Source organism: Ambystoma mexicanum, chromosome 10 (genome assembly GCF_040938575.1).
Source record: "Ambystoma mexicanum isolate Mex_15411 chromosome 10, UKY_AmexF1_1, whole genome shotgun sequence".
Lineage (NCBI taxonomy): Eukaryota > Metazoa > Chordata > Amphibia > Caudata > Ambystomatidae > Ambystoma > Ambystoma mexicanum.
The window spans coordinates 694,849,605-694,876,133 of NC_090932.1; the positions used below are offsets into that span (position 1 = coordinate 694,849,605).

A 26,529-nucleotide genomic window follows, 5' to 3' on the forward strand; every position below is an offset into this window, starting at 1 on the left:
GCTCATTGAGGTGTTTCAGTCACCCTCACCCCTCCTGACACCTAGTCTTGACCGCCGCCAAGCTAACTTGATTGGTCTGGCTTGGCCAGAAGGTTACCCTGTTTCAAGAAACTAGGCTGGCCTTCTGAACCTCTGCCCACCAGGTCAGAGTTCAGAAATTTGTCTTAACACCTATATTTTACTATGTTGACAGCAATGTTAAATCTCTCCTTATGTGTTTTGTGTTAATATATTTTGTCTACACATGACCACCAACTATTATGGACTTTGTAGCTCAGGGAATGGACTCGATAAGAGTTGGAATCTCTCGTTTACCATGTCCTAGTAGGCTCAATTACCTTATCTTGTGTGGTGAGGCTTCATGTTGTATGTCTAGTTTTGTAAAACTCTTCTTGTGGCGTAGCAAACCATTTACTGGGTTTGTGGCGGCCAAATCCCTATGTATATGTTTAGCAGTGCCGTGTCTGCCAGTTGGCTCGACCTGACTGTTGCGTGGTGCAGTGTATGCTGAATCTCCTAACCTGGATCCGGGCCCCTCGGCGAGTCGGACACCCAGCACTTTGGCTGTTATGGAGCGGTGCCTATTGTTGGTTGTGCTGCTGGAGTGTTTATCACCCAGAGGTTGTGATGTTTACCTGTGAGGTTTATCTGTTTGTGCTTTTGGAGACACTGATTTGGACACCAAGTACCCTTGAAGGAGTGCTCCTGTCTTCCACTCATACATTGTTGTTGGTGCCTGATGCCCTGTGTTCTGGAGTGTATGGTGTTGGGTAGTGTTTTTGGGCAGTATGTGGTTTGTTGAGGGGTGACAGTTCTTTCAGTGCACTGCAGCTTGCTGGTAGTATGACGAGGAAAGGGTTGTAGTTTGTGGATTTTGGATTTCGTGGTGTGTTGTGGTGTTGGGGCTGGTTCTCTTGATTGGTGTGTCACGCTGCAGGGCCTGCAATCATGGGCTGTGGGTTGTGATTGGCTGAGTTGGCCTTTTCTTGTTGCAGGACGTTGAGGGGCGGATAGTTTGGTGGGAGTGTGGCTCCTTGTTCTTATGGAGGAATACAGTGTGAGGTCTTGGGAGTTTTTGCTTCTTGTCTGAGTGGGATTTGGAGTCTTGTTGGAGATGTCAAACTTCAGATTGCTTTCTCAGATGTTTCCCCTGTGTGCTATGTTCCATACCCTCATTCCTGTGTCTGCATTGAGTAGGGAGATGTGTTGTGTCTTGTGTCTCCCTTGCCCTGGTCTTGTATGCATGCTAGCAAGATGCAGTGCCTGGTGGAATACTCATCTGTGGAATGTTGTGGTGTGAGTGCCCATGAATGTTCTATCAATGTCAGTTGGAGCTGAGAGCCTGTGAGATTGGGAGCCGGTGGATGTTTTCCTTACCTTCATTTATACTTACTGTGCAACTTACCTGCTTGGTATTACCTTGTCAACTGGAACTTAAGCAAACAGTTCACTTCCCTACCTGCTGTCTCTGAGGTCTTCTTCAACAAGCATGCCTTTCACCGTCACTTATATAAAGTTTGCTTCCAGGGAAAGGGTGGCAGACATTCTCCTTTTTACTCTTGACACTATCTCCATCTCCTAGCAGTCCCTAATATTAGCTACACTCACCTCTGCACGGATGAATGAGATTAATGGGGCACCAGATGGCACATTCTTCATTGACTGCAATCCTGGCGGAAGATGGTGATAAACATGGATAAGAATGGCACTGTTATGGCCCAAGACAACCACAAGAACCTTCTTGCCTTTGATCTTCTCCCTTTCCTTTTCCCCATCACCACTCCTAATGAGAATGCTCTAGAGTATCTACCTGCCTTGGAGTCGCATACTAAGGGCCTCATTACGAGGAGGGCGGTAAGGGGTTAACGGCGTCGGTAAAGGTGCCGGAGCCGTTAACCCCGTACCGCCCTATTACGAGGTTCCATCGCAAGACCTGCTCTGGACGTCTGGTTTTACCAGACGTCCTTTGTGGGTCCTGCGAGGGGACAAGCATGCTAACAACGGGCCCGTTAATGACGGGATCGTTGTTAGCATGCTCCCCATTCCCATTGAGCCCTATGGGGACTCAAATGGGAATGGGGATGGTCTGGGTCCGGGTTCCCTGAATAGGGAAATACCGGGCCCTCCAAAGTCGGAATGGCCCGGTATTTCCCCATTCAGGGACCATGGACCTGGACCTGAGTTTGGAGGCAGCCATGCCCTTATTAAGGGCATGGCTGCCTCCAAACTCGTAATGAGGCCCTAAGTCAATGAAGACAATGCAGTGGTAATTGCCAATAATGAGGCATTTCAGCCCAAATTAGCAGGCTGTAACGATGTTATCAGCCCACCCCCAAGTATTTGCCTCGGGCGCTTCGTGAAGGAGGACAGAATATAACACACATTACACCTTAGCTAAGTCGGGATGTAACGTTATAATAGCTCAAAGCTAAAATTAATACTTGTTGGAAGACGGAAAGGTCTACTTGTATGAAAACATAGGAAGAAAACATGTGGTCACTCACACCAGTGCAAATGATTGTGGCAGAGGATGACGGTAAACAAAGGAAGGAATTGCATAAGGCACGGGTAACGAGGGAGGAGGTTGAGCTCCGGAGAATGAAAAAGGAAAGGGTAAAGGGACAAGCAGACAGAGGGGGTGCAGGGTCAGAAGACAAGGTCCACATAGAATAGAGAAGAGCAGGGCACAGGGGGGCCAGGAAGTATAGTGAGGCAATCAAGAGGGTAACAAGGAGCGATGACGAGAGGAGGGTATAGAGGATGTGTGAGAGGCAGGAAAGAGCAGAGCCAGGGTGGCAAAGACAGGAAGACCAGGCAGGAGTAGTAGGGACACCCCACAGATGCACAAAGAAAGAGCTAGCAGGAAATGGTAAGCCACACAGCCAGGTAGGGAATTTAGCAGGAACAGGAGGCCCAGTTGACACAGGAATGCACAAGACGGCATCACGGAGGGAAGGGTGGAATATTGCCTGTAAGGCAGAATTAGGCACGCCATCAGTGGTCACTGCTCTGGTCCCATTGGTCTGCAAACATTCCAATGCTTTAATGGCTTCTCATTTGGATCTCCCTGTTTTTAGCAGAGCATTCTATTCTCCTTGCCTGAAATAGTCTCATGTTACTATAGCCCCTATCATTCAGGCCATAATGGGCCATTATGTGCCCTCCTCATCCTTTATACAGAAGGCCTTGGCCTGCAGCTTGAGACAATCACGTTTGTAGAGTGCATTTAATGATCAATACAGACCTGTGGGCTATAATTCTGTTATGAGGTGAGGCACCTAAAACATGCAGGGAGGGGCCCTTAATATTTCTGCCACCTTGACAAATAAACAGGCCTTGTGCCAATCTGTAGATCCCTGAAAAAGAGGGGTTCAACAGCACTGGAGGTTCTACATGGGTGTCCAATAGGCTCCTGATTAAACACAATGGTAATGTTTTACACGTTTGCCATTTAGAACTGTGCGCAATTGTGTTTAGAAATCTAGACACTCCATGGGTGTGGGATTAGGGATCTAACCTCTCTAGACTGTCCATTGAAAAGTGTTTCGAGGTCCATGGCACCCATAAAATAAACTGACAGAATGACTTTATATGTGGACATTATTTGAAAATATGTGTTAACTGCTTAGCTGTGGATGTCAAGTGCAGAAAGTAGTGCAGTTACTGTGGGGGTGGCAAGGACATGGACAACTCTGTCCTCCTGAACTCATAGGCCTTGCAGAGGACGTGGGAGTGGATGTCCATATCCTCTAGAGTTAAGCAGTCAAAGGCACTCCCTGTTTACAGTTCAAGTGTCAGCTACAGGATTTTTGTTCAATGCCGTGATGCTGGTTACAGGGAACTGATTATCTGAAGTTCAATAAACCCACTGACTAAACTTTTTGCGGCCAAAACACTGAAGACCTACACCCACCACCCCTCCTGCTGGACGAGGGAGAGGAGGTGAGCACTCCAAGGGTTAATGATTTATCCGTTTCTCCCAGAATACCAGAGAAGTGCATGCCATAACAGTGCTTTTTTTGTTAAATATGTTTAGATGCATATTAGAAAATATGGGCAATTCAATAACGTGACCCCACCAATGTCTTTTTCTCTTTAGGGTTCGTGAATGATTCAGTGACTAAATGTATTGTGGCCCTTCGCTTGACGGTGGTGGTTAAAATCAGCAATTGTGTGTCTGCTGAAAGTCACCCAAGTGCCCAGCCCTGTAATGGAAAAGGAACATGCTCCACAAAGCCATCCGAGGTCAAGTATTTGAATGATTGATTTTAACTACTTGTTTTAGTCTTACTAAAGTCCAAACTTTTTTGCATCGTCGTTTTATGGATTCTTTTTCTTCTGTGTTTTGATCTGTAATTATCTCGGTTCCATGTCATTTCGTCGCCTGCAATTTCACCCCCTGTTATTTTAACGTGTACATTCCAACGAAAATGTTCATCGTTTTTTTTTGTTGGGGGGGGTTCCCCCCAAGCCCTGTCCCACACTTATTTTTGGCTATTACCTACCCGCCCAAACCCTTATATGCCCTTTCCCAACCCCCCCCTAAAAAATTCGATGAGCATATTCCTTGTAATATGCACGTTAAAATGCCAGGGGATGAAAATGCAGGCAATGAAAGAACGTCGTACCAATAATAACAACCAAACAGTTGTCATGGTCTTCAGAAAGATGGCTGTTCACAAACACTAAATTAAAAAAAAAAGTTTGAAAACTGTCTGACATTTTTAAATGCGGCTTTTTGAAAAACATCCTCACCCATTCCGATTTCTGAAATATTGAAACTATGATGACTACAAGTGTAACAGTAGTGATAAAGCATGCAGTGTTTCGAGCTTCAGCGATCGAACTCCCAGAACCTGCCCGCTTTCTGTCGAGGAAGTTTCCTTCACACAGAAAGCCTTATCACATGCAGTAATATTCATGAAGTATCATCATATGTGGTGATACTGCATGTCCCCAGTTGAGTCCTACAGGACTCTAAAATGGGCAATAACTGAAGGGTTTGCATGACTTAGAATGATGTGCAATTTGCCCGTTACCACATGCTTAAGTCAGGCACTAACGAGAAACAAGTTTGTTGGTATTATAAACAATATTTCAAAAAATGATTGAATAGATACTCAGTGGGCCTCATTACACGGTTGGCGGTGGACCAAGGTGCTATTAGCACCTTGGTCCATGCCGGTAAAATACCGGAACCGCCTTGGAGGAAAGGGGAATTACCGCCCTATTCCAAGGTTTTTCCCCCTTCCCCATTCCCATTTTTGTCCCATAGGGCATATTGGGAATGGGGAAGGTGCTAATTACAGTACCGCAAATTGCGGTACTGTAATTAGCACCCTGGTCCCTTTGCGGGTTGGTTTTTAACGCCTGCTAAAAATCAGGCGTTAAAGTACCAACCCGCAAAGGGACCTCGTAGTAAGGCGGTAAGGGTTAACGGTCACCGGTACCATTACCATGTAATGGTGCCCAGTATATTTATAAGCAGCATAGAGTTAGGTGAAATTTGCTACAATAAAAGCGAATCCCACCATTTTTGGCTAAAATTCCACTTAATCCAGAAGTGTGAATCACCCTGATTTCTCCGCCAAAGTTTGCATGAAGGAAAAGAGTAACACAAATTAATTTGTGACAAATAGATATGCTCATGTCAAGAAATAATCGGAACTTGTAAAACATAAATTGAGCGTGTGAGGGGGTGTGAGAAAAATAAGCCTTATTTTTACAAAATCAAATCTTTTTGTGGACAAACAGTCTAATTTGTGAAAAAGAAAGAAGAGATCCAATGCACACCATGAAAAGTTTGATTATTTTCAGGAAAAACATTACGATGATTTGCAGAGTGATGAATTCACGTTTTCCGGTCACATTTGCAAATGTCCCCTTCAATCACAAATGCATAATGCTCACAACTGAGGTAAGGGTCATTACTCGAAGTAATAATTACGCCCGCTAGGCTTTTTATGGACACTAGCACCCAGTGGCAACATAAATACAAGTTTTTGAATGGTGGGAGTGAAGTAAAAAAGTTAGTTTAATAGTGAGTAAAGGAAACAGACAAAGCATGTTTGTGAATTGAATTGATTGTGGTTTATGTTGTTTACACAAAACAATGTTTTCTTCCTAAAGTAAGAATTTTTAATTGTATTATTGCTTGAATTGGAAAGGTTTTGACATGAGCATTACCAGTGAGGAAAAGGTTTCTTTAAAGTTAAAGAATTATTCCAAGTTTTAGCTTTCACTCAGGGATCCTAAACTGGATTTTGTACATGGACTCTTTTGGTTAAAGGAAACTTGATGGAGGAAAATGGCATTTGGTTTTTGAATGCAGAGAAATGCTTTCTGATGCTTGCCTATCTGCTTCTGAATACTGTACATTCTGAATGTATTCTGTAGCTGGAGATATTGGTTTCATTCTAAGCATTGTATTGACTCATAGGAGGTCGTTAATGATCTATTTCCATGTGCAAGTTAAGGTTAGAGGGTCACATCTCTGATAAAGACTCTTCAGTTGTTTATAGCTGCACAGTTGAACTGGACTAGAGTGTCATTGCATGATGACGCCGAGGCATGCCACAATAAAGATTGGTTCAACCATTGCACAGTTATCAGGTGTGGGGGTGCAGTGCTGGCTCAAAAAGATCATTTCACATAGTTCTACAGTAACGTTCTTTGAAAACCTTTATTAGTAGAACAGCTGCACCAGTTCATGAAACAAATTTCATATAACGACTAGAATTGAGAAAAATAAATGTTTCTAGGAAATGAGTTTAATGTGAATTTATCTATAGTTTATGTTCAGTAAAGATGTTTTATTACAAAACTGTATTCCCAGAAAATCAGCCAATGTTGAAGTATAGTTTCAATGCAGCAAAGGAAAACCGTATTTATATGTTTATTTGTTGTCTTAGCAATGTTAAGTCCCTTTTTCAATAAAGTGTTTTGTGTTAAGACTTCTATTTTGTACCCGGAGATTCGGGAAAATCCATAAGCTGTTTTTTTAGAAAGGTCGTGCCCACAGATGGCTGCACCACCTCCTCATCATTTTGTGACAAATGCACAGAATTAACGCTGGAGGTTATTCTTGTTCGCCTTAGCGACACTGCTGACGTTAGGTTACCAATAATTGCTGACACTACTTGTATTGTCAGGGCTGGGCTTGTTGAGCCAAGAAATAGTAAACTCCAGTCAACTTTCAGAACATGCATTAAACTTGCAAAGAAACCCCTTTCAATTTCATTATATAAACATCTTCCTCATGCTTGTTAATGGTGGATATTCAGAAACAGAGAGTAGATTTCACTTTTCAGTGCGTCGAAGACCAGAGACACAGCTCTGGTTTTTGCTTCAAGCTGCTCTCATGTGCTAGCATGCACTAGACCGGTGTGGAGAACAAGCTTTGTTAGCTGGCACTTCATTATCGAGAGCGCTCTATTGAACAGCGCTTTACATTTCCATGGAAAGAGCCATTCCAGACAACACTTTCTGGCTGGAAAGATCTTAAAGTGTAAATAAAAGAGCTTTGTAGATGCTGAATTGCCATTAAATAGGGTGTATATCCAGGATCATCTGTTGTCTACCTTTTCAGAATGTTTCCTGATGCTCTGACATTCAGAAAGGCAGGATGTCTATTATCAGACAACTTTTGAGTCCTTGCAGGTGCTGGACAACACAGCACATGTGTTTTCTTCTAGCTTGAAGGGTTGTTTAAAAAAAAATACGATATGGAGCTTATCTCCTGCCTCCAATGTCATCCCCACTCTCCCTTCTCCTATCTCCTAACGTGGCAGGTGTAATTGTATGGCACCTTAATACCGATTTTGGCAATACGTCCATCCAACAGCTGCAACCTTATTAGATTATATTGCAGTATCCATGAAAAGCAGTCATTGTTTACACAAGAACTAGGAGTGAGTACACTTTATATGCGAGCGGATCTATCTGTAACATACAAGTACAAAACATTGTGAATGGGTACAACTTTAAGAAATCAATGTCAAAAAGTCCCATACAATCCTGCCGCATTTGAGCATTTTTAACTTTTGTACTACATTTTGTATCCGTTTTATACACAGCATATGTTGTGAAATGAGTTATATGTAATATGAATGGTACGGTAACAGCTATGTTTATGAATATATATTGTTTTTAGGTGTTTGAATTTTGAACTAACCTAATTATTGAAGTATGACAAATACTGAAGATTATTAAGAGCATGTATTACTAACAGAGGGGTAAATAAGAAGTAGGTGAGGTCAGAGTACAGAACTAGTCAGGGGAGGGAGGGGATGTGTCCCATCAAGTTACGAAAACAGCCACATTTTCAGCTTTTTTCTGAAAAGACTCAGGGAGGAAAGACCGCGTAGCTCGGAAGGGAGCAAGTTCCAAGCCTTCGGGGCTGCAGCGAAGAAGGCTCCATTTTCAACTTTGTTCGTTTTACATCTAGGCGTGACCAGCAGATATTGATTATTGGACCGAAGGGATCTGCTATTAACCTTTTTGTGTATGTTATGTTGGAAGTCTCACACTGTAGAGTGTGTATACTCTAGCAAACGTAAAAAGCACGGGCGCTCCATATCCTGGTAACAAGCAGGCACCACTTAGTTTTTCCCATGCTCTATGGCAGCTGCACTCTTTTGAGAAGTCATCTATGTTGTGGGTGCCACGCTGTATCCACAGCACTTTTCTTCGGCATTTAACGTTTGCGACAAATTGAGGTGCCAAAGTTGATTTGGGACCTTTTTGATAGTCCGTGGGGGAGTGGTGCATTAACATAGCCTCCCAGCCCCGCTGCATATTTTTTTTTTTATAAACTGCCATAAATCAATCCTGTCACAGTGAGTTGCAAATTCCCCTTAATCTGCAAAGGAAAGGGGACACTGCGCGAGTGCCAGACCTATTGGTGACGAGGCACGTGTCTTTTTTCTTTCTCCCCTCTGGTCCTTACTAAGTTCTTCTCCCATCATAAATGCCTCCCTATCCTCTTGTATCTTTCCCGACGCATTCAAAACGGTTCACGTCAAACCTCTAACTAAAAAACCTTTGCTCGACCCTCTCGAGCCCAAAAACTACCGACCCATCTCAAACACCAGATTCCTTGCCAAACTCATTGACCAAACCGCCTACTCCCAACTAAATGCCTTTGTCGAAGCCAACAACCTCCTTGATCCCTCACAATCAGTTTTCAGAGCCCGTCACAGAACTTAAACCACCCTAACCTCAATCTAGGATGACCTTAAAATGACAGCAGACTCCGCGGGATGCGCCGCTCTAATCCTTCTTGGCCTATCCGCCGCCTTTGACACAATCAATCACTCAATCCTCCTAGACCGCCTCCACTCCCTAGGAATTCGTGGAACCGCTGTGAAATACATAGCCTCATTCCTCAAAGATAGGTACCAAATAAAGATACTCTCCACCTATTCCTCCCAATCCTGACCAGTCGACACAGGAGTCCCACAAGGAGCATGCATATCCGCCCTCCTATTCAATCTCTACTTGATCACCCTCCCACCAATAATTCTTTCACACAGCATCCTGTGCTACAACTACACCGACGACACTCAACTAATTCTAAAACTCCAGAACTCAAAACCCAACTCCTGACCTGACATGGCATCCTGCCTCTTTGACAGGATGTCCCAAAGCCACCTCTTGTTAAACCCCTCCAAAACGGAAATCATGATATGTGGCAACTCAGAACTTCTTCCGCACCCGCTTCCCTTGCCATCCGCATTGGCAACTCGCCGACCCCCTCCAACTCGGTGAAGAACCTTGGATGCACCCTTGACTCTGACCTAACACTCTCGCGCCAAGTCAACAACGTCTCAAAGTCCTGTCACTACCACCTTAAAACCCTTAGGCGCATCTTTCCATATCTCTCCTTTCCCAGACTCTCCGTGGTCCAATCAATCGTTATATCAAGACTTGACTACGCAAACCCCCTATTCCTCGTAATCCATGCGTACCAACTGAATAAACTCCAAAGGGCACAAAATGCGGCAGCCAAATTACTACTTGTGCTCGGCCCAAGAGACCACATCTCCCCAGCCCTTAAGACGCTGCACTGGCTTCCAGTAGCCCGAAGGTTGACCTTCAAAACCTTATGCATCTCACATCGAGCACTGCATAAAACGGGACCTCAATATCTTCAAGACAAGCTAAAACCCTATCACCCCCCACGCACCCTAAGATCAAGCTCAGCCGGCCTCCTAGTCATACCGAAGACAAACGCAGTCAGGTTAGGCGGAACATCATTCTCCGCCTTGGCCCCCACGCTATGGAACTCACTCCCAACCCACATCCGCCTAACTGAGGACTTAACGTCTTTCCGCAAACTGCTGAAAACCTGGCTCTTCCCCTAAAACCTACCCGTCCCAAACTAACCCAAACAGACTAACAGCAACTCAACGACACCAATTCAACAAACTACCTGATGCAAGAAATTGGCAGCTAATAACCCCTAATATAAACTAGAAGGACAAACAGAATTAAACGAACAAACTAGATCAAAGCAATAAAAATGGTTAATGAGAAGTATACCATACGGAAACAGCAACAAGATTTAAACTCCTGAAATGGACAGAACGCATGAGGAATGAACGAAGTGAATGGCGTGGACCAAATAGTTAGAATGAATGAAGCAGATGGAACAGGTAATTGCGCTGAGTGGAAGAACAGATAACTATATAGTTCGAATGAGTGTGGAAATCGAATGAATATCTAGATCGGATGAGTGTATAGAATGGACGAACATGTCAAGCGGATGAGTGTGTAGAGCGGCCGGTATATAGAGCGGACGAGCGTGTAGCGCAAATGAGTGAATAAATACGGAGAAGCGAGTAGAACACAGGACTGCGTAAACCAGATGATAGTGCAGAACGGATGAGTGTAAACCAGATGAGTGTGTAGAACAGACTAGTATGTGGAGCGGATGAGTATGTAGAGCGCATGAGTGTGGCTAGCGAATGAATACGGAAGTGTGGTGAATGTGTAGATCGCCGGAGAAGATGATTGTACAGACCTGGCGAATGTATAGAGCGAATAAGTGTATGGAGAGGCTGAGTGTATGGAGCGGCTGGGTGTATGGAGCGGCTGAGTGTGTGGAGCGGCTGAGTGTTTGGAGCGGCTGAGTGTGTGGGGAGCGGCTGAGTGTGGGGAGCGGCCGAGTGTGTGGAGCGGCCGAATGTGTGCGGAGCGGCTGAGTGTGTGGGGAGCGGCTGAGTGTGTGGGGAGCACGGCTGAGTGTGGGGGGAGCGGCTGAGTGTGGAGGGAGCATGGCTGAGTGTGTGGGGAGCGGCTGAGTGTGTGGGGAGCGGCTGACTGTGCAGAGGGGGTGACTGCGCAGAGGGGGTGAATGTGCAAAACAGATGAATGCATAGTACGCGTGTGGGCATAAAGCAGACGAGTACCTGGAGCAAACGGTTGCCTGGAGTGCATAGAATTGCATGACGTATATAGTCCAGTTTCGAATGCAGAGAATGTTTGAAAGAGCATATAACCCATCATATCACACCACCACGCTTACTCTCTCCTTTACATCACCACTCAACTAGAACACAGAGATACTATGACACCATTTGGTATAACTGTTTTCATACCAACATCTGCCGCTTACTCCACATCATTCTATGTAAACACTGCTGGTTTCACACCCCCAGCCAGGCGATCTCCTCAGGCCTAAGGCAGCCACATCCGTTCCGGATAAATCCTGCCAGAACGAACACATTCTCCTGATCTCTAAACCACCACACCTACCGCTAAGAAGCAGCTATTACACGAATACCCCACGAGCTGCACACATACCCGGTGCTCACTTGCACCTTTTGACTCTCCCTACTCTCTCTACTGATCTGAACTTCGGTTCCCAAGGGCGTTCAACCTACCAGTGCCTTCAGACCATAACAATGGTATATAAGGTGCTATATAAGTGCAAAATAACATAACATAACATAGTGGTCTAACAGTGGAGGACCAGCCACAAGGTTTTCCTACGTAGGCAAGCGTAACCTCAGCTGAGGTATGAAGAATATTGAAATCATGTTTTATTAAAACGCAAAGTCATCCATACACTGAACTAGCGTGGGTCTATAAGGTGTAATTGTATAACATATTACCCCATGCAGGGGTATCTTGGTGTGAGAGACAGATATGAGATGCTTACTTATATACTACAGGGCTTTGTGTTTCATATTGGAATCACAGGTTGGAATCACGGCAGATTCACTTAGCCGTTCTTCCAGTGTTGATAACATGAGTACCATTGGGTTGGGTAACAACACAACCCAATGTTATTCATGTTATTAACACTGGAAGAAGAACGGCTAAGTGAACTTTCGGGATTCGAATCTGTGATTTTAATATGAAACACAAAGCCCTGTAGTGGATGCATTAGTGTACTAAGCCACAGACCCTTCCTCTGTGAGTTCCTCACCACCTCCCCCACGGCTCTCAACCTTGGGCCCTCTTTTACAGTATCCTTAAACATTCCGCTGATCACAGCCACAGCCACTACAGCCAGTCTCAACTTCCTTGCCACCAGTAAGATACAGCACCACCTCACCCACCACGCTACAAAAACTCAAATCTCTACTCTTGTGGTTAGCAAGTTCAACAATTGTGTACGCCTAATCCTTGGTCTTTCCCACGGCTCTTTAGCTCTTCAGAAGAATATCCTTCACTTTGCAACACAACGCTTTTGAACTTCTCCAGATTCTTCCCCACAGACTCCATGCTAAATGAATCTCCATGCAAACTCACTCTTTCATTAAATTCCAGATCCTCGTCTTTAAATCCATTCATGGTATTGTGCCATACTACCACACTGATAAACATTTTTCCTTGTACTCCCCTTCCTGGAATCTTCACTCCTGGTGCCGCAGAAATCTATCAAACCCATTGCGGATCTTCCTGCCTTTGCTCTTTTTTTCTGGCCCCACTCCATTGGAACGCTCCCCTCACCCCGACATCAAAGCCACCTCATCAGTGAAACTGTTCAGAACAACTTCACGTGCTAGTGCACCAAGCAAGCCCCTACTTCCCAACACCTACTCACCATCAGTGACTATCTAATCCGCTTCTCGGCCCTGCCTCCCTTCGGATTGTCCAGGTGTAGATTTCCACTATATTATTAATGACCCTTGGAGCTTTTATGTCAGGTTATTTATGTCATGAGCGTCAATCCATTTCCCTGGTATCACCAATCAATCTCCTCATCTAATGCATTTAGTACTTCAAAGCTTATTGTAAGGGCACCTTAACCAGGAAATGCTTGAGCGCTCTGTTGAAGTTACTATGTAACTCATTTCTTTTTAAATAAATAAAAAATACAAACACAAAAGAAAGCAGCGTCTATTTCAATGTGAGTGTTTATCATTTCATTTGCGGACCCGAGCGAGGAAATGGCACCACTTATATGACCCAAGGAGATCTGATACTAGGATTTGTGTTAATTGAGGGATTCATCTTATTGAATAATAATATTATTTTCAACAAGTAGCTTTAAAAATATTTTCAAGCATCTGTACTTTCAGACTGCATTTACACTGATCACTGTTATCCCCAGCGGACGATATATTCCCATCACCACCCGTATTTTGCAAAATATGAATTCAAATGAATTGTCAATCTGTTTCTCTGTTTACATCACACTTGAACATAAGTGCACTTCAAACTAGACGCAACACTTACTGGCTCCCAATTCAACAACGGATCACTTTCAGAACCTTAATGAGCACCCACAAATGTCTGTCAAATTCGCCCACCAAATACTTGGTCGATACATTTTCCAGAAAGCAATATTCCAGACCCACTAGAGCTAACTACTTACACTGCCTTAACATCCCCAAATTCAAACTGCATACAGCCGGCAGGTCCAGTTTCCCAGTGCTGGCAGCCAAGAATTGGAATTCTCTGCCCCATCCTTTCTGTCCTTCAGAAACAAGGTCAAATCTTGGCTCTTTTCCCAGCTAAATTAAGGATGCAATTCCACTTCTGCTTCTCTACTTCTGCTTCCATTATGGGCCTGATTATGAGTTTGGAGGCAGCCATGCCCTTAATAAGGGCATGGCTGCCTCCAAACTCGGGTCCCGGTCCGTGGTCCCTGAATGGGGAAATACCGGGTCATTCCGACTTTGGAGGGCCCGGTATTTCCCCATTCAGGGAACCCAGACCATCCCCATTCCCATTTGAGCCCCCATAGGGCTCTATGGAAATGGGGAGCATGCTAACAACGGGCCCGTTAATGACGGGCCCGTTGTTAGCATGCTGGTGCCCTCGCGGGACCCGCAAAGGACATCTGGTCTGACCAGACATCCTGAGCGGGTCCCGTGAGGGGACCTCGTAATGAGGTAGTACGGTGTTAACGGCACCGGCACAGGCACCTTTACTGCGCCGTTAACCCCTTACCTCCTCACTTATAATAAGGCCCTATGTGCTATCTAAAGGGCACACGCCTAGATATGTAACACTAGGTGCCCGCCCTCGTAGGTCTTGTCCCAGAACTATATCCACATCTGTATATAACTGTATATAACTTTCCTGTTAGGAAAAACATGTGACTTTGATCTGTAACACAAGTCAGTTGCCTACCCTGTATATTATTGTATTATTTTTCAATGTATTAGATTACCTCATGTTCTTGTAATATTAGCACGGTCATGTAAAAATTGTTGTATATATATATATAAGCAAAAGTGCCTAGATACCCTTGGGTTCGGTGCGCTATATAAGCAAATAAACTAAACTAAACATTTTAAAAGATACAGATATTTAGCATGCCGGATACATTGCACATGGGTATCGAAGCTACACAACTCCTTTATGCTCAGAAATAACGATAAGCCAGGCTGATGTCACCTCAATTACAGAAACTGCATTGAGCACGCTTTAAAGGCAGCCTGATGAATTGCATGTGCCTGCAAATCTAATCTCCAAGTCACACCTAGGAACACATCTTTACAATTGTAATTGGATCAATGTGCAGCGCCTCAGGATTAATGGGGCTGTCTTGGGTCTAATTCCCATGCTTAAGCCTTGCAACCTTAAGATTTCATTTGTTGACTTCTGCAGCTAAGTGACAAACCTACATTCTGTTACCCACTTTTACAGTTTAAATTAAGTCTTGTCTGTTTGCATTGTAATTTGCTGTAGAATAGAGTTATTTTGCTAAATGGTTATTTGCAATGCTTTTGTTGGGATGCAAATGCAACGCCTCAAACGTGAGAGAAAGCACAAGTTAAGTTAATCTCTCTAGCACAAGACATGATCCACACAGACGACCATTCACCTTGGTATTATGCATGGCATATAGGCCTTATGTAACACTGACAAAGGGATAGACGAATTTCTGGGAGCAGTCAATGAAGAAATGCACAGTAGAAACCTGAAGCATTTAACATATGGAGAGTGCAAAGCCTGTAGAATAATGTAGGAGGGGACTAGTGTGCAGTAGTGCATTAGAAATATGATAAACTCCTAAGTGAAGGAAGGAGACACAAGGCACTTCCTATAGTTGAAAACCTTTTCATAGAAGTATAACAAGACAACAGTCATAGAAAATAGGGAACAAATAGAAATTCATGTTGGCAAGCCAGCATGTAGCAGCTGGAGTGTGTGCCCTTCTAAAATAAAATGCATTGAGAAAATCTGCCTTTTACAGTAGTTAGAAACCTAGGCCTCAGAGAAACATTCAGATTTCCAGTGGTAAGATACACTTAATTCCTGCTTGTTTGAGATGCTGCAAGAGACAAGGTCAGAACCCTTGAGGGAAGGTGCAAAAAACCACACAGGGATTGGTTAGAAGAGGAGGGTGCAGCAGGTTCCTAAGCCTCAAATGAGTGAAATTCTAACAAATAATGTTCTTACACATTACTGAAAACGTGAAAGGTAAAGGCCAAGTTTTGTGAGATCGAGGTAGTGTGCTGAGATGTGCACCAGTCGAAAGAGATCAGGCAGGAGACACACTGACCTCTGGTGGAAAATGTCCACCTAAGATTGAAGCTACATGCACTAAGCACTACGGGTACTTCGACTTAGAACATTAGAAACAGGGATTCATAACTGCAGAAGTGAGGAAGTGCTTGATCAAAGCAGGGAAAATGGTATGGGGCCAGGGAAGGTTGTGGGGTATATTGAATGTTTTGCTACCTCTGTAAAACAGGTATATATTTAGAATTAAAAAAACAACCCACAAACACCCACACATAAATGCACATTCAAGATGTGTACTTAGTTTTGGAGCAACCTCCAAAAGAAGTATTTCTTAGGAGGTTGTGTGTTCCCACAGTGGGAAAGGAAGGATAGGTTCCAGAAGGTCAAACATGTTTCCGAAGAGAAGTTGCAATATTATCTGTAATTTGTTCAGGCACAAGGCTGAAAACGTTCAGAGGGTGCCAACATTTGGGTCCCATGTGAAAGTGATGAGGTGTTCGGTTTTATTGCCACACTGTCCGCATCTCACAAAATGATTGGTTAATGAAGGGGGAAGAAACCCACCATGGAACACTCAAGGGCGGGATAGCCAATGGGGAAATGAGCTGAATGTTGCAAAAGGCAAGAAGATACAATAGTCAATAAAAAAAGCAGTTTTGATAACCTGAGTATTAGGTCATAATTAAGAGAAGGTTACTGATTTGGTCACAAGGTGCAGGTTAGACCAATAGGGCTAGGTATTGTATACATTTCTGTAGTCGACAGCAGCTATTATCCAATCAGGTGAAAAATAATGTACACTTTCTAGAAACATTGCCAAAGCTGTGATGTCACTCACTCATATAAAAGCCGCTGTTTAATGATGACACGTTGCATGATGCTTGTATTATTCCCGGCTGAGGCTGCATGTAATAAACCATTGTTTTTCTTGCTACTCGTGCTGTTTCTTGGCTCATTGGATTAATTTTTGGGCTCCTCAGGTTTTTGATCCTATCTTACACATTCTTTGCAAGATTGTGTGCTCTCTATAGCTTTTGTTTGCCCTAAAGCATGCCTTTGTACGCAAAATGTAAGCATGTACTACAAAAAGGCCTCAATGTATTAATGACTACTACGAGAGTTTGTACCCAAAACTGGATATTCAGACTGCAGTAATCTGCAGATGAGGGTGGTGTTTAAATGAATATATATTTGTTAAAGGGATGTTATGGTTAAGTTGCACTAATAGAAACATATGCAATTCGGTATAAAAACTTTGTTAAAGGGACGTTATGGTCACAAGTAAAACCGAAAAACTCAGAAACTTTCCAGTTATGGTAAGCTAAGCAACAATAACTCATGCCACCACCGTGCACTGCTAAGACTAACACCCAGGACATCAAAGATGACATCATAAATGTAATTGATGACATCACTGATGGCATCACATATGCAATTAATTTAGATGAAAAGTCCCTAAAAGGGGCTATGTTTATAATGTTGGTAACAAGATGTCAAAACAAAGTTTTTTCACAGAATTTCATAGGTTTTTATAAGTGCAACTTAACCATAACGTCCATTTAACAAAGTTTGTTCTGTGAATTTCATAGGTTTTCATGGGTGAAAATGTTTCATGATGTTACATCACTGTATATAAGTTATTAATAATTCCTCTTTTAACATATTTGAAAGAACTGTAAAGGTTCTTTAACAAACATACTTTTTGCATCGCATACTGATGTGTGTCATTATCAGCAGCGCATGCTGGGGATTCAGGTCATGGTTGCATTGCCTAGAGCATGAGGTTCGACCATGACCGCAACCCCACTAAACCACCCCTGTTATCCACCGCACCTACCCTGCATCCTAGTTCAGTTTCCACTATATCCTCATAATGTGACCAATGGCCAGTGCTCATGGCCTGCAGCCATGGCCATTCTCCACAATCCCTGGGGCATGGGCTTCGGCCATGCTGCATTCCCCAATAGGGAAATTAGAGTAGACATTTGTCCATGCCGAGGGTCAGGCCCACTGCCCAGGCGGCAAAGTTATATCGCTATTTTTTGTGCTTACTTTTTCACACTTTCAAAAAAGTAAAACACAGAACAGATTTGCAAAAGCATGCTTTCAGGTCCTTGCAGATGCTCCTTGCGCAAGTTTGCTGCAATCCCGGGCACTTCGGGCTGGAGCCACAAGCAGAATTTCCTGCTCAGGGGTGGCTCAAAGTAGTTGCAATTTGAATGTATAATCTGCCCACTGAGCTTTCTTCAGGACGCTGATGCTTAAAGCAATGTGATCTTGTTGTGGAGACCCTTTAATTATAGAAGGTTTCTCAAGTCTGAAGGAAAACAAATAAAATGGTGTTGGGGTGGTATATACATCAATAGGGAGGCTGATCAAAAAGAGGCACAGTGTTGTACTCTGATAACTGTGGGTCACTACCTACCTATTATTTCTTTTTAGTGTCTAGGGCTGTACAAAATAAAACTACCACCAGTGCAGTGATGTGCCTTTGTTAGTCTCTGGTGGTTACTGCAGAGAGGGGCGAGAGAGGACAAGCATTTCCTCATTCCATGGATGACTGTATTGTGCTATTTATGCATGAATAAAGCCAATTGATTTTACAAAGTACATGATGACGTGCTAGGCCAGGTGATGCTATGAATTGTAGCAGCTGCTCTGGTGCAACAACACTTTTCACAGAACGTGGTTGGACTGTGGAAGTTGGTTATTCTATGAAAAAAGAGGAATTGAATAATTGTTCATACATGTTAAAAGTCACTCATACTTTTGAATCAGGCAACTCTAAAAATATATATTCCGTCTGAAACCAGGACCTGCAGGGACTTGCAGGCATGTGACTCAATTAATGGCATGCGTTGGTAGTCATGGCGGTTATCGAGGTGCAAGGTCCGGATTATCAGAAAAACAATGACCGCTTCAATACGCTGTAGGATGCTTGTTAGTATCATTGCAAACTGTCGGACACGTAGTCGAAGGGAAGGCCTATTCACTAAGTATTAATGATACACAACGGCGGTTACAGCAGATACGCCAACGGCGGTTACAGCAGATACGCCAACGGCGGTTACAGCAGATACGCCTTTCGTGTTTATACCGGATGGCGTGTCTCTATGGGGTGTTAAAAGTCAGGAGCTATCAATGTGAAGCGCCCACTCACTTTCTTTTGTTTTCTTTTGTTTGCCATCCAAATGAATCCATTTGACTTTGTTTTTTCAAAGCTGTACAATGCATGTTTAAATATTTATGAGAGTTCATTAATACCAGAAAATATGCTGAACTAAGGCCTTTGGGACCACAGGCCATAAAGCAGACACAACATTCTGAATACTTTATTGTTGTGCCTCAGGTCAAAAGGGTCAGGGCTGTATGGAAATCTGGCCTTTTGAGGCATTATTTTACGAAAATAGTAGATCCATGACCTTTTGATCAGCATCCCTCATAAACTCTGAAGCACCACTAAAATGGTGCGTTTTGAATATAAGGACTTTCTTGTATTTTTAGGTTTAACATATTCTCTGAATACCCACAGCTGTGTCTATTTGGCTCAGGTAATGGATTGAGTACTGGTTAATAGTGTGTCTGTTCTATCACAATCCTGGCCCCTGGACAAAGCCTTAAGAACTGAGCTCTGGGGAAGCACAAGCCAAATTGATCAGATTCCAGCTTTATTTACCATTTACGGTGACATGACTACAAAAAGCAATGCTAACATTGTACTTTTCTCTTATCAAAATAATCATTTATGTCATCATTACGCTTAATTCAATGTGAATAACATATACTCCACTGGCCTGTTATTTTCTTGCAGAATATTAGAATACACTTTGTGGGTCATTTATGTACACATATAAACACTGTTTTCATTGAACATTTGCTGAGACACATTTCCTTTTTTGGCATCAACATTAGCCATGCACAATGCACCCTTAAGTGAAAGGCTCTATCCTTGCATTAAATAAAGTTGACAAAAGTCGATCACTTCACAAGGTCTTGTTATTACCAGTTACCTCGACAACGCACGAAGGCACAATTTACCCATAGAAAAGGGAATGCAAAGGTGGCCCAGGCTGAAACTCCTTATGAACATCTCAAAGAGGAGGACCCATACTGGGAAGGAGAAGTATTCTTTATTTCCTGCACCTTTGGAAGAGCATGTAAAAGGGAAAGATAGCCCTGATGTACTGTAAACATGCAAAGCCAAGAGCTTGGCAAATAGACAATGGGGCTTCAGTAAACATTATCACGCAGACACATTTCAGTCAGCTGCAAAAGGCAGGCCACCTGCTGCCCATTAAAGTGTGAATATACACATTTCTGTGTTTCAAAGCCAATCCCATGGAAGAAACATTTGTAGCAGAAGTTAAACATGGATACCTGATAATCACGTCCAGATTCTATATCAGCAAAATAAGCGAAGACATTTTGTTAGAGTGCAAAGCAGCAGAAGCATTACAAATATTACACTTTTGGAGTGTATGTTGAGGGTGTGTTCAGTCTGGCTTGCTGCTCTGAACACATCTTTCGTGGTGTGGCTTGCTTAAGGGGACAGCCCGAACAGCTTCCCATTATTTACACTATTCAACCTGTTCCTTTGAAACACAGGAGAGCACCATTCGATCTTAGAGAAGAAGTAGAGAAGAAATATGCAAAACCCAACAACCACAGTCTGTATTTATGTGTGTGGACATGCACCCACCTAATAAAGCTATTGCTTAACAAAGACATTTGACCTGTAAATTAGCATTTTCAAATTTTTATTTGCTTTATTAGGTAGGTGCATGTCCACACACATAATTTGAATGAGAAAAGGCATTACCCCCAGAATAGAGGACATTGTTGCTGATCTCCAGGGGGCTGTGTTTTGTTCAACACTGGATATCACCACCATATGGTTTGCATCCAGAATTAGGATAGATGTCCATATTTACAACCTGCAAAGGGCTATAGTGTTATGTGCAAGTGACTTTTGGAGTGACCTTCACCATGGAGGCCTTTGAACACTTGATCAGGAGCATGCTGGCTGGCTTCCCAGGGGTACGCAACATAAGTGACAACATATGGATGGATGCCTCTTCTAAGGCTGATCGTTTAGATTGGTTTGATAGGGCACTGGCTCACAAAAAGAAAAGTGTGAATTCCTGCATATCAGGCTGTCATTCTCTGGATATGTCTTCCAGGAAGAAGGCATGTAGGCAGACCCTCAGATGTCCAAGACATCCATATGGCACTGGCTCCCATGAATTCATCTATGATAAGGAGGTTTCTAGGAATGGTCACATATTGCAGAAGATTCATAATTAACTTAGCCACTCTGTTGGAAGCTTTAAGAAATCTCACAAAGGGATAATTGTATTTTTATTGAGCTAATCTCCCACCGGTTTCTGCAATCTCATTTCTAGGCACCTCCTATCAGATGGCCTCCATTTGGGTTTGTACCCTGCTTTGCTTGGCTCTTCCTGGATGATGTCTGTCTCTAGATGTGTGTCAGGCCTTACTGGAGCCTTAGACACTCCCTTTACCCCCAACTCTGATCTGTGATAACCTGGTTGGTGAGGTGAATATTTCAATTAGACTTGTACTACTCTAGCAGTTGATTGGGCAGTGGCCGCCAGAGAACACTTTGGTTTCACACCCCCTCATTTGGCGTAACCATTGTTAATATAATATTGGGCTGATCATATGCTAATTCAAGAAAGCCCCCAATCCCTTGGGAAGTCGCATGCTTTGCATTTCAAATTCCACCTCTGTTTGTCTAAAATCCTGGTTCAAGAACCAACCTTAATCATTTTAAATAGACTATATTGGTTTCCCACATAATGACGAATGTTGAAATTCCTTACAATCATTTAACATTATTTTAATAATTCAGAAGAGTTACGTACTTTGATTTAACTAATTACATTTCTAATAACCACCTAACCACTAGTTATCTTGGACAGACGAAATCAAAGCAACAATAATTGCACACTAGGGCATAATTTTACTTGACATTTAAGCCTTTAATGAAACAACATTTCGATGTATTTACAGTGCTCTGTTGCTCCTAGCTAGGTTTGCTCTATATAAAGCCAAATGCAATGTCCTGCCCATTCACCACACGTAAAACACAGTTTCTTGCCATTATGGAAGGGGGCCATCATACATGGTTCTAGGATGGTTTCATGGCTCAGAGTGGCAAAAATGAGGGCCATTTGCCATAAGTGACAACCATTCAGCGTTTGACTAAACTTGTTAAAGGAGCCTTTCTCAGACTAGCAGACCTGAGGACCCCACGTCTATTTTGTGGGCAGGTGTGAAGGCCAAAGCACTGAGGACCCCACATGTATTTTGTGGGCAGGTGTGAAGGCCAAATCACTGAGGACCCCACATGTATTTTGTGGGCAGGTGTGAAGGCCAAAGCACTGAGGACTCCACATGTATTTTGTGGGCAGGTGTGAAGGTCAAAGCACTGAGGACCCCACATGTATTTTATGGGCAGGGGTCAAGGCCAAAGCACTGAGGACCCCACTTGTATTTTGTGGGCAGCGGTGAAGGCCAAAGCACTGAGGACCCCATTTGTATTTTGTGGGCAGGGGTGAGGGCCAAAGCACTGAGAATCCCACGTGTATTTTGTGGGAAGGGGTGAAGGCCAAAGCACTGAGAATCCCACATGTATTTTGTGGCAGGTGTGAAGGCCGAAGCACTGAGGACCCCACATGTATTTTATGGGCAGGGGTCAAGGCCAAAGCACTGAGGACCCCACTTGTATTTTGTGGGCAGCGGTGAAGGCCAAAGCACTGAGGACCCCATTTGTATTTTGTGGGCAGGGGTGAAGGCCAAAGCACTGAGAATCCCACGTGTATTTTGTGGGAAGGGGTGAAGGCCAAAGCACTGAGAATCCCACGTGTATTTTGTGGGAAGGGGTGAAGGCCAAAGCACTGAGAATCCCACATGTATTTTGTTGCAGGTGTGAAGGCCAAAGCACTGAGAACCCATGTGCATTTACTAGGTGTAGGGGAAGGCCAAAGCACTGAGAACCCATGTGCATTTACTAGGTGTAGGGGAAGGCCAAAGCACTGAGAACCCATGTGCATTTACTAGGTGTAGGGGAAGGCCAAAGCACTGAGAACCCATGTGCATTTACTAGGTGTAGGGGAAGGCCAAAGCACTGAGAACCCATGTGCATTTACTAGGTGTAGGGGAAGGCCAAAGCACTGGGAAACATACTCTAGATGCTTTATGGTCTGTGTAATACTGAGTAATGCTTTCTCTATTCATTGTTAGGCATTTCCCAACACACATGATCCTGATTTCCAATTCTTTATGTTTCAATATTGTCGCTTAGTAAGAGTGAACACAGGTATGATTTGGGAATATGCTTCATTTTTATGTTGTGTTATGTTATCATACAAAACTAAGATCTCCTATGCCATTCAAATTAACTATTATTTTGGTGTCAATGAAGGCCATTCCGTAATTAATTACAAAAATAAATATTCATATTTTTTTCATAGTTGGTTAGTCAAAGGGACAAGCATTACTTAATAATATCAGATGTGGACATCATAACTTAATTCATATAGCTTGGCATATCATATCATCCTTCACAAATACATACTCTCACAATCAAACTCATACACTCAGGGCCTCATTACACGGTAGGCAGTGAACCATGGCGCTATTAGCGCCATGGTTCATGCCGGTAAAATACCGGCACCGCCTTGGTGGAAAGGGGAATTACCGCCACATTCCAAGGTTGGCGGGGCGGTAATTCCCCCTTCCACCATTGCCCTTCCCCATTCCCATTTTTGCCCCATAGGGCGTAATGGGAATGGGGAAGGCGCTAATTACGGTACCGCAAATTGCTCCCTGGGTCCCTTTGCGGGTTGGTTTTTAACGCCTGCAAAAAGCAGGCGTTAAATACCCCAACCCGCAAAGGGACCTCGTAGTAAGGCGGTAAGGATTTACCGGTACCGGTAAAATACCAGTACCGGTAAACCCTTACCGCCTACCGTGTAATGAGGCCCTCAGTTTAACAGTCAATCAAACAACACCTACATGTGTAGAGGCGATATAAACAAACATCCTTTTAGAAAAGTGGTAAAAACAAGTGAAATGCAAAACTGGCAATAGGGTGCTGCAATCTGATGGCAGCAATTCATCAAACTGTCATGCAAAGGATGCCTGTTGTAAATCAAGAGCCTAATAAGCAGATCAACACTGCGTCATTCTGGCTGGAAACTAATAACAGATCTTCTTGAGTTGACTTCCAATTGATAAATGGCCTACTTGAGTTTCGGCTGCTATGGCTCTGTGTTAGTCCATAAGCGCAGCCTTCTTCAGGGCAGAAAAAAAGTCTGTTTGTAGTAGCAGTGATGAACACAGCCGAACTCAAAAGAGGAATAGATTGGTGACAGAAGCTAATTCTCACATCATTTAACTAGCAAAGGGTGGTTATACAAGGACATATGAATACCTGTTAATAATTGGAGAAGCTCCAAGGGAGGTCCCTTATATGGAAAAGGCCACAATATGCCTCGGCTGGGCTGAAGACCAATGTGGGCGATGGGTGCATGAAGAAACCTATAGACATTTGGGCAAAAGAAAATATATGTGCATATATACAGGTATACAAAAGTCATTAAGAGAACACTAGTAGGCAAGAAGCTGAAATGTCTGCTTCACTGCCTGTCCTCTGTGTGTGAACTAGGTGTATTAGTAAATAGCAACAAGGCGAAGCCTCATCTTGTTTTCAATGTGCATATACGTGGGCATCTGATGGTCAGCAAGTGTGCCTAACAATGAAGTCTCTGGGTTTGGATGCACAGTTTATACCCACATCAATCTGGTGGCAGCCTGTCGGCAAGCGACTGCAGGGAATCGAGAAGATAGAGGCTCAGTCATGCTAAACCTAGAGTTCTGTACGCACGCACCACACACAGCCATATTGACATTACACAGTCTATTATGGAGAGCGTGCTAAACAAGCCGATACATTACTCACATATGTTTTAATTAATGCTAGCGTACTGGGTGTATATATGTTTTCCAATTGGTAGAGCATGCAGCAGAAAGGATAACCCCCTATAGTGATTCATGTGCAAAGCAATGAGACACCCATGTGCATTTTAGAGGTGGAGGAGAAGCCACAGCTCTGATAACCCTACTTGTATTTACTAGAAATAGGGGAAGGCCAAAGCACTGAGAAGCCCAAATACATTTTATTGACTGAGGACAAGGCAAAACAATGAGAACCCAACATGCATTTACTAGGTGTAGGAGAAGTCCAACATGCTGCAAAACCCACATGCATTTTGTAGGTGGAGGAGAAGATCAAAGCACTGAGAACCCCACATACATTTCCCTATTCTGATGGCTGACTGGCCAAAGCACCAACGCGCTATAGATGTGGCCCAGCATCTGAGTAATATGGAACGCAGAGCCTGTAATGGTCGTTTGTTAGAAGATCAATCAGCAAAAACGACTTTGTTGGACATAATGGTGTATCTATTATTGTCTCTGGAGGATAGCTCAGGGGCGCGTGATCGCTTTGGAAGCAAGACGACACGGAGCACCACAAGTTCGATCCCTGGGTCCGCGCTTAGAAACCTCTGGGTATTATGTGCGTTATAAATAACCTATCATATCATCATATCATTTTATAGATTATATTCTGATCTTGGCTAAGGACTGGGCAAGTATTGGTAACTTCAGAATACATAAATGAGTTAAAATTGACCACAACCCCTTGAGTGTATTGATGAAATTTGAAAAAAATATAACCCACTATGTGATGGCCATGGGATTGGCAGAAGCTATAGTTCTTACTGGTTATGCATGGAAATCTATGAAGTGGGCCAGAGTGATTGAGAAAGATTTAAAGCCCTCTATATACAAGGCTATTCTGGAAATCCGTGTAACTGTTGGCTCAGACAGCACCACCGATTTGGAGCTGCTGTGTTTAATGAGATGAGATATTGCAGAACTTGTTCCAATTATGACCCACACGCCCGCCGGAGTAAGAAAACCTGCAACAGCTAAATCTGGTTGGTATGATCAAGCCTGCAAAAGATATGACAATGGTCTGCCTAAGGGCTCCGGGAGTAGCGGATTAGTTACAGCTTAGAGCATATATACTCGATTATAAATCTATAGTAGCATTGAAAAAGAAAGATTAGGTTACCCAGAGATGGGAGACACTCCTAAAGGCATTTGAGGAAGGGGATTTTATCTCATATTGGAAATTGATTGCAAGGAAGGAGGTGACTGGGGAACCTAGTCTGCAGTGTTGTATTACAGAAGGAGTCTTGCGAGAGCATTTTGCAAATCTGTATGGTAAACCTCGAGAGATACGGAATGTGATACCAAACTTAATCGTAACAGCTATCGGTGGGGATGGGATTCTTCTGTTTAATAATGATGAAGAGAGGAGGGCAATCTTAAACCAAAAGTGTGGGAAAGTATCTAGGCCAGATGGGATTCCACTTGACCTTGATAAGGATGAAGTAATGATTTGGTTACCAATATTGTGCAAAATCTTCAATGCTTTGATGAGATTGGAGACAGTCCCTGCCTCTTAGAGAAACGCTGTAGTTGTACCTATATAGAAAAAGGGAG

The 26,529-nt window shown here is 43.3% G+C and overlaps 1 protein-coding gene across 1 annotated transcript in view; it reads left to right on the forward strand.

The window, feature by feature from the left end:
• DNER (delta/notch like EGF repeat containing) overlaps window positions 1-26,529 on the forward strand; it is a 1,567,341-nt gene that overhangs the window by 688,758 nt on the left and 852,054 nt on the right. Inside the window, exon 5 of the mRNA XM_069618306.1 lies at window positions 4,100-4,245. Within this exon, the coding sequence (XP_069474407.1) occupies window positions 4,100-4,245 (146 nt within the window). The remainder of the gene's footprint in view (window positions 1-4,099; window positions 4,246-26,529) is intronic.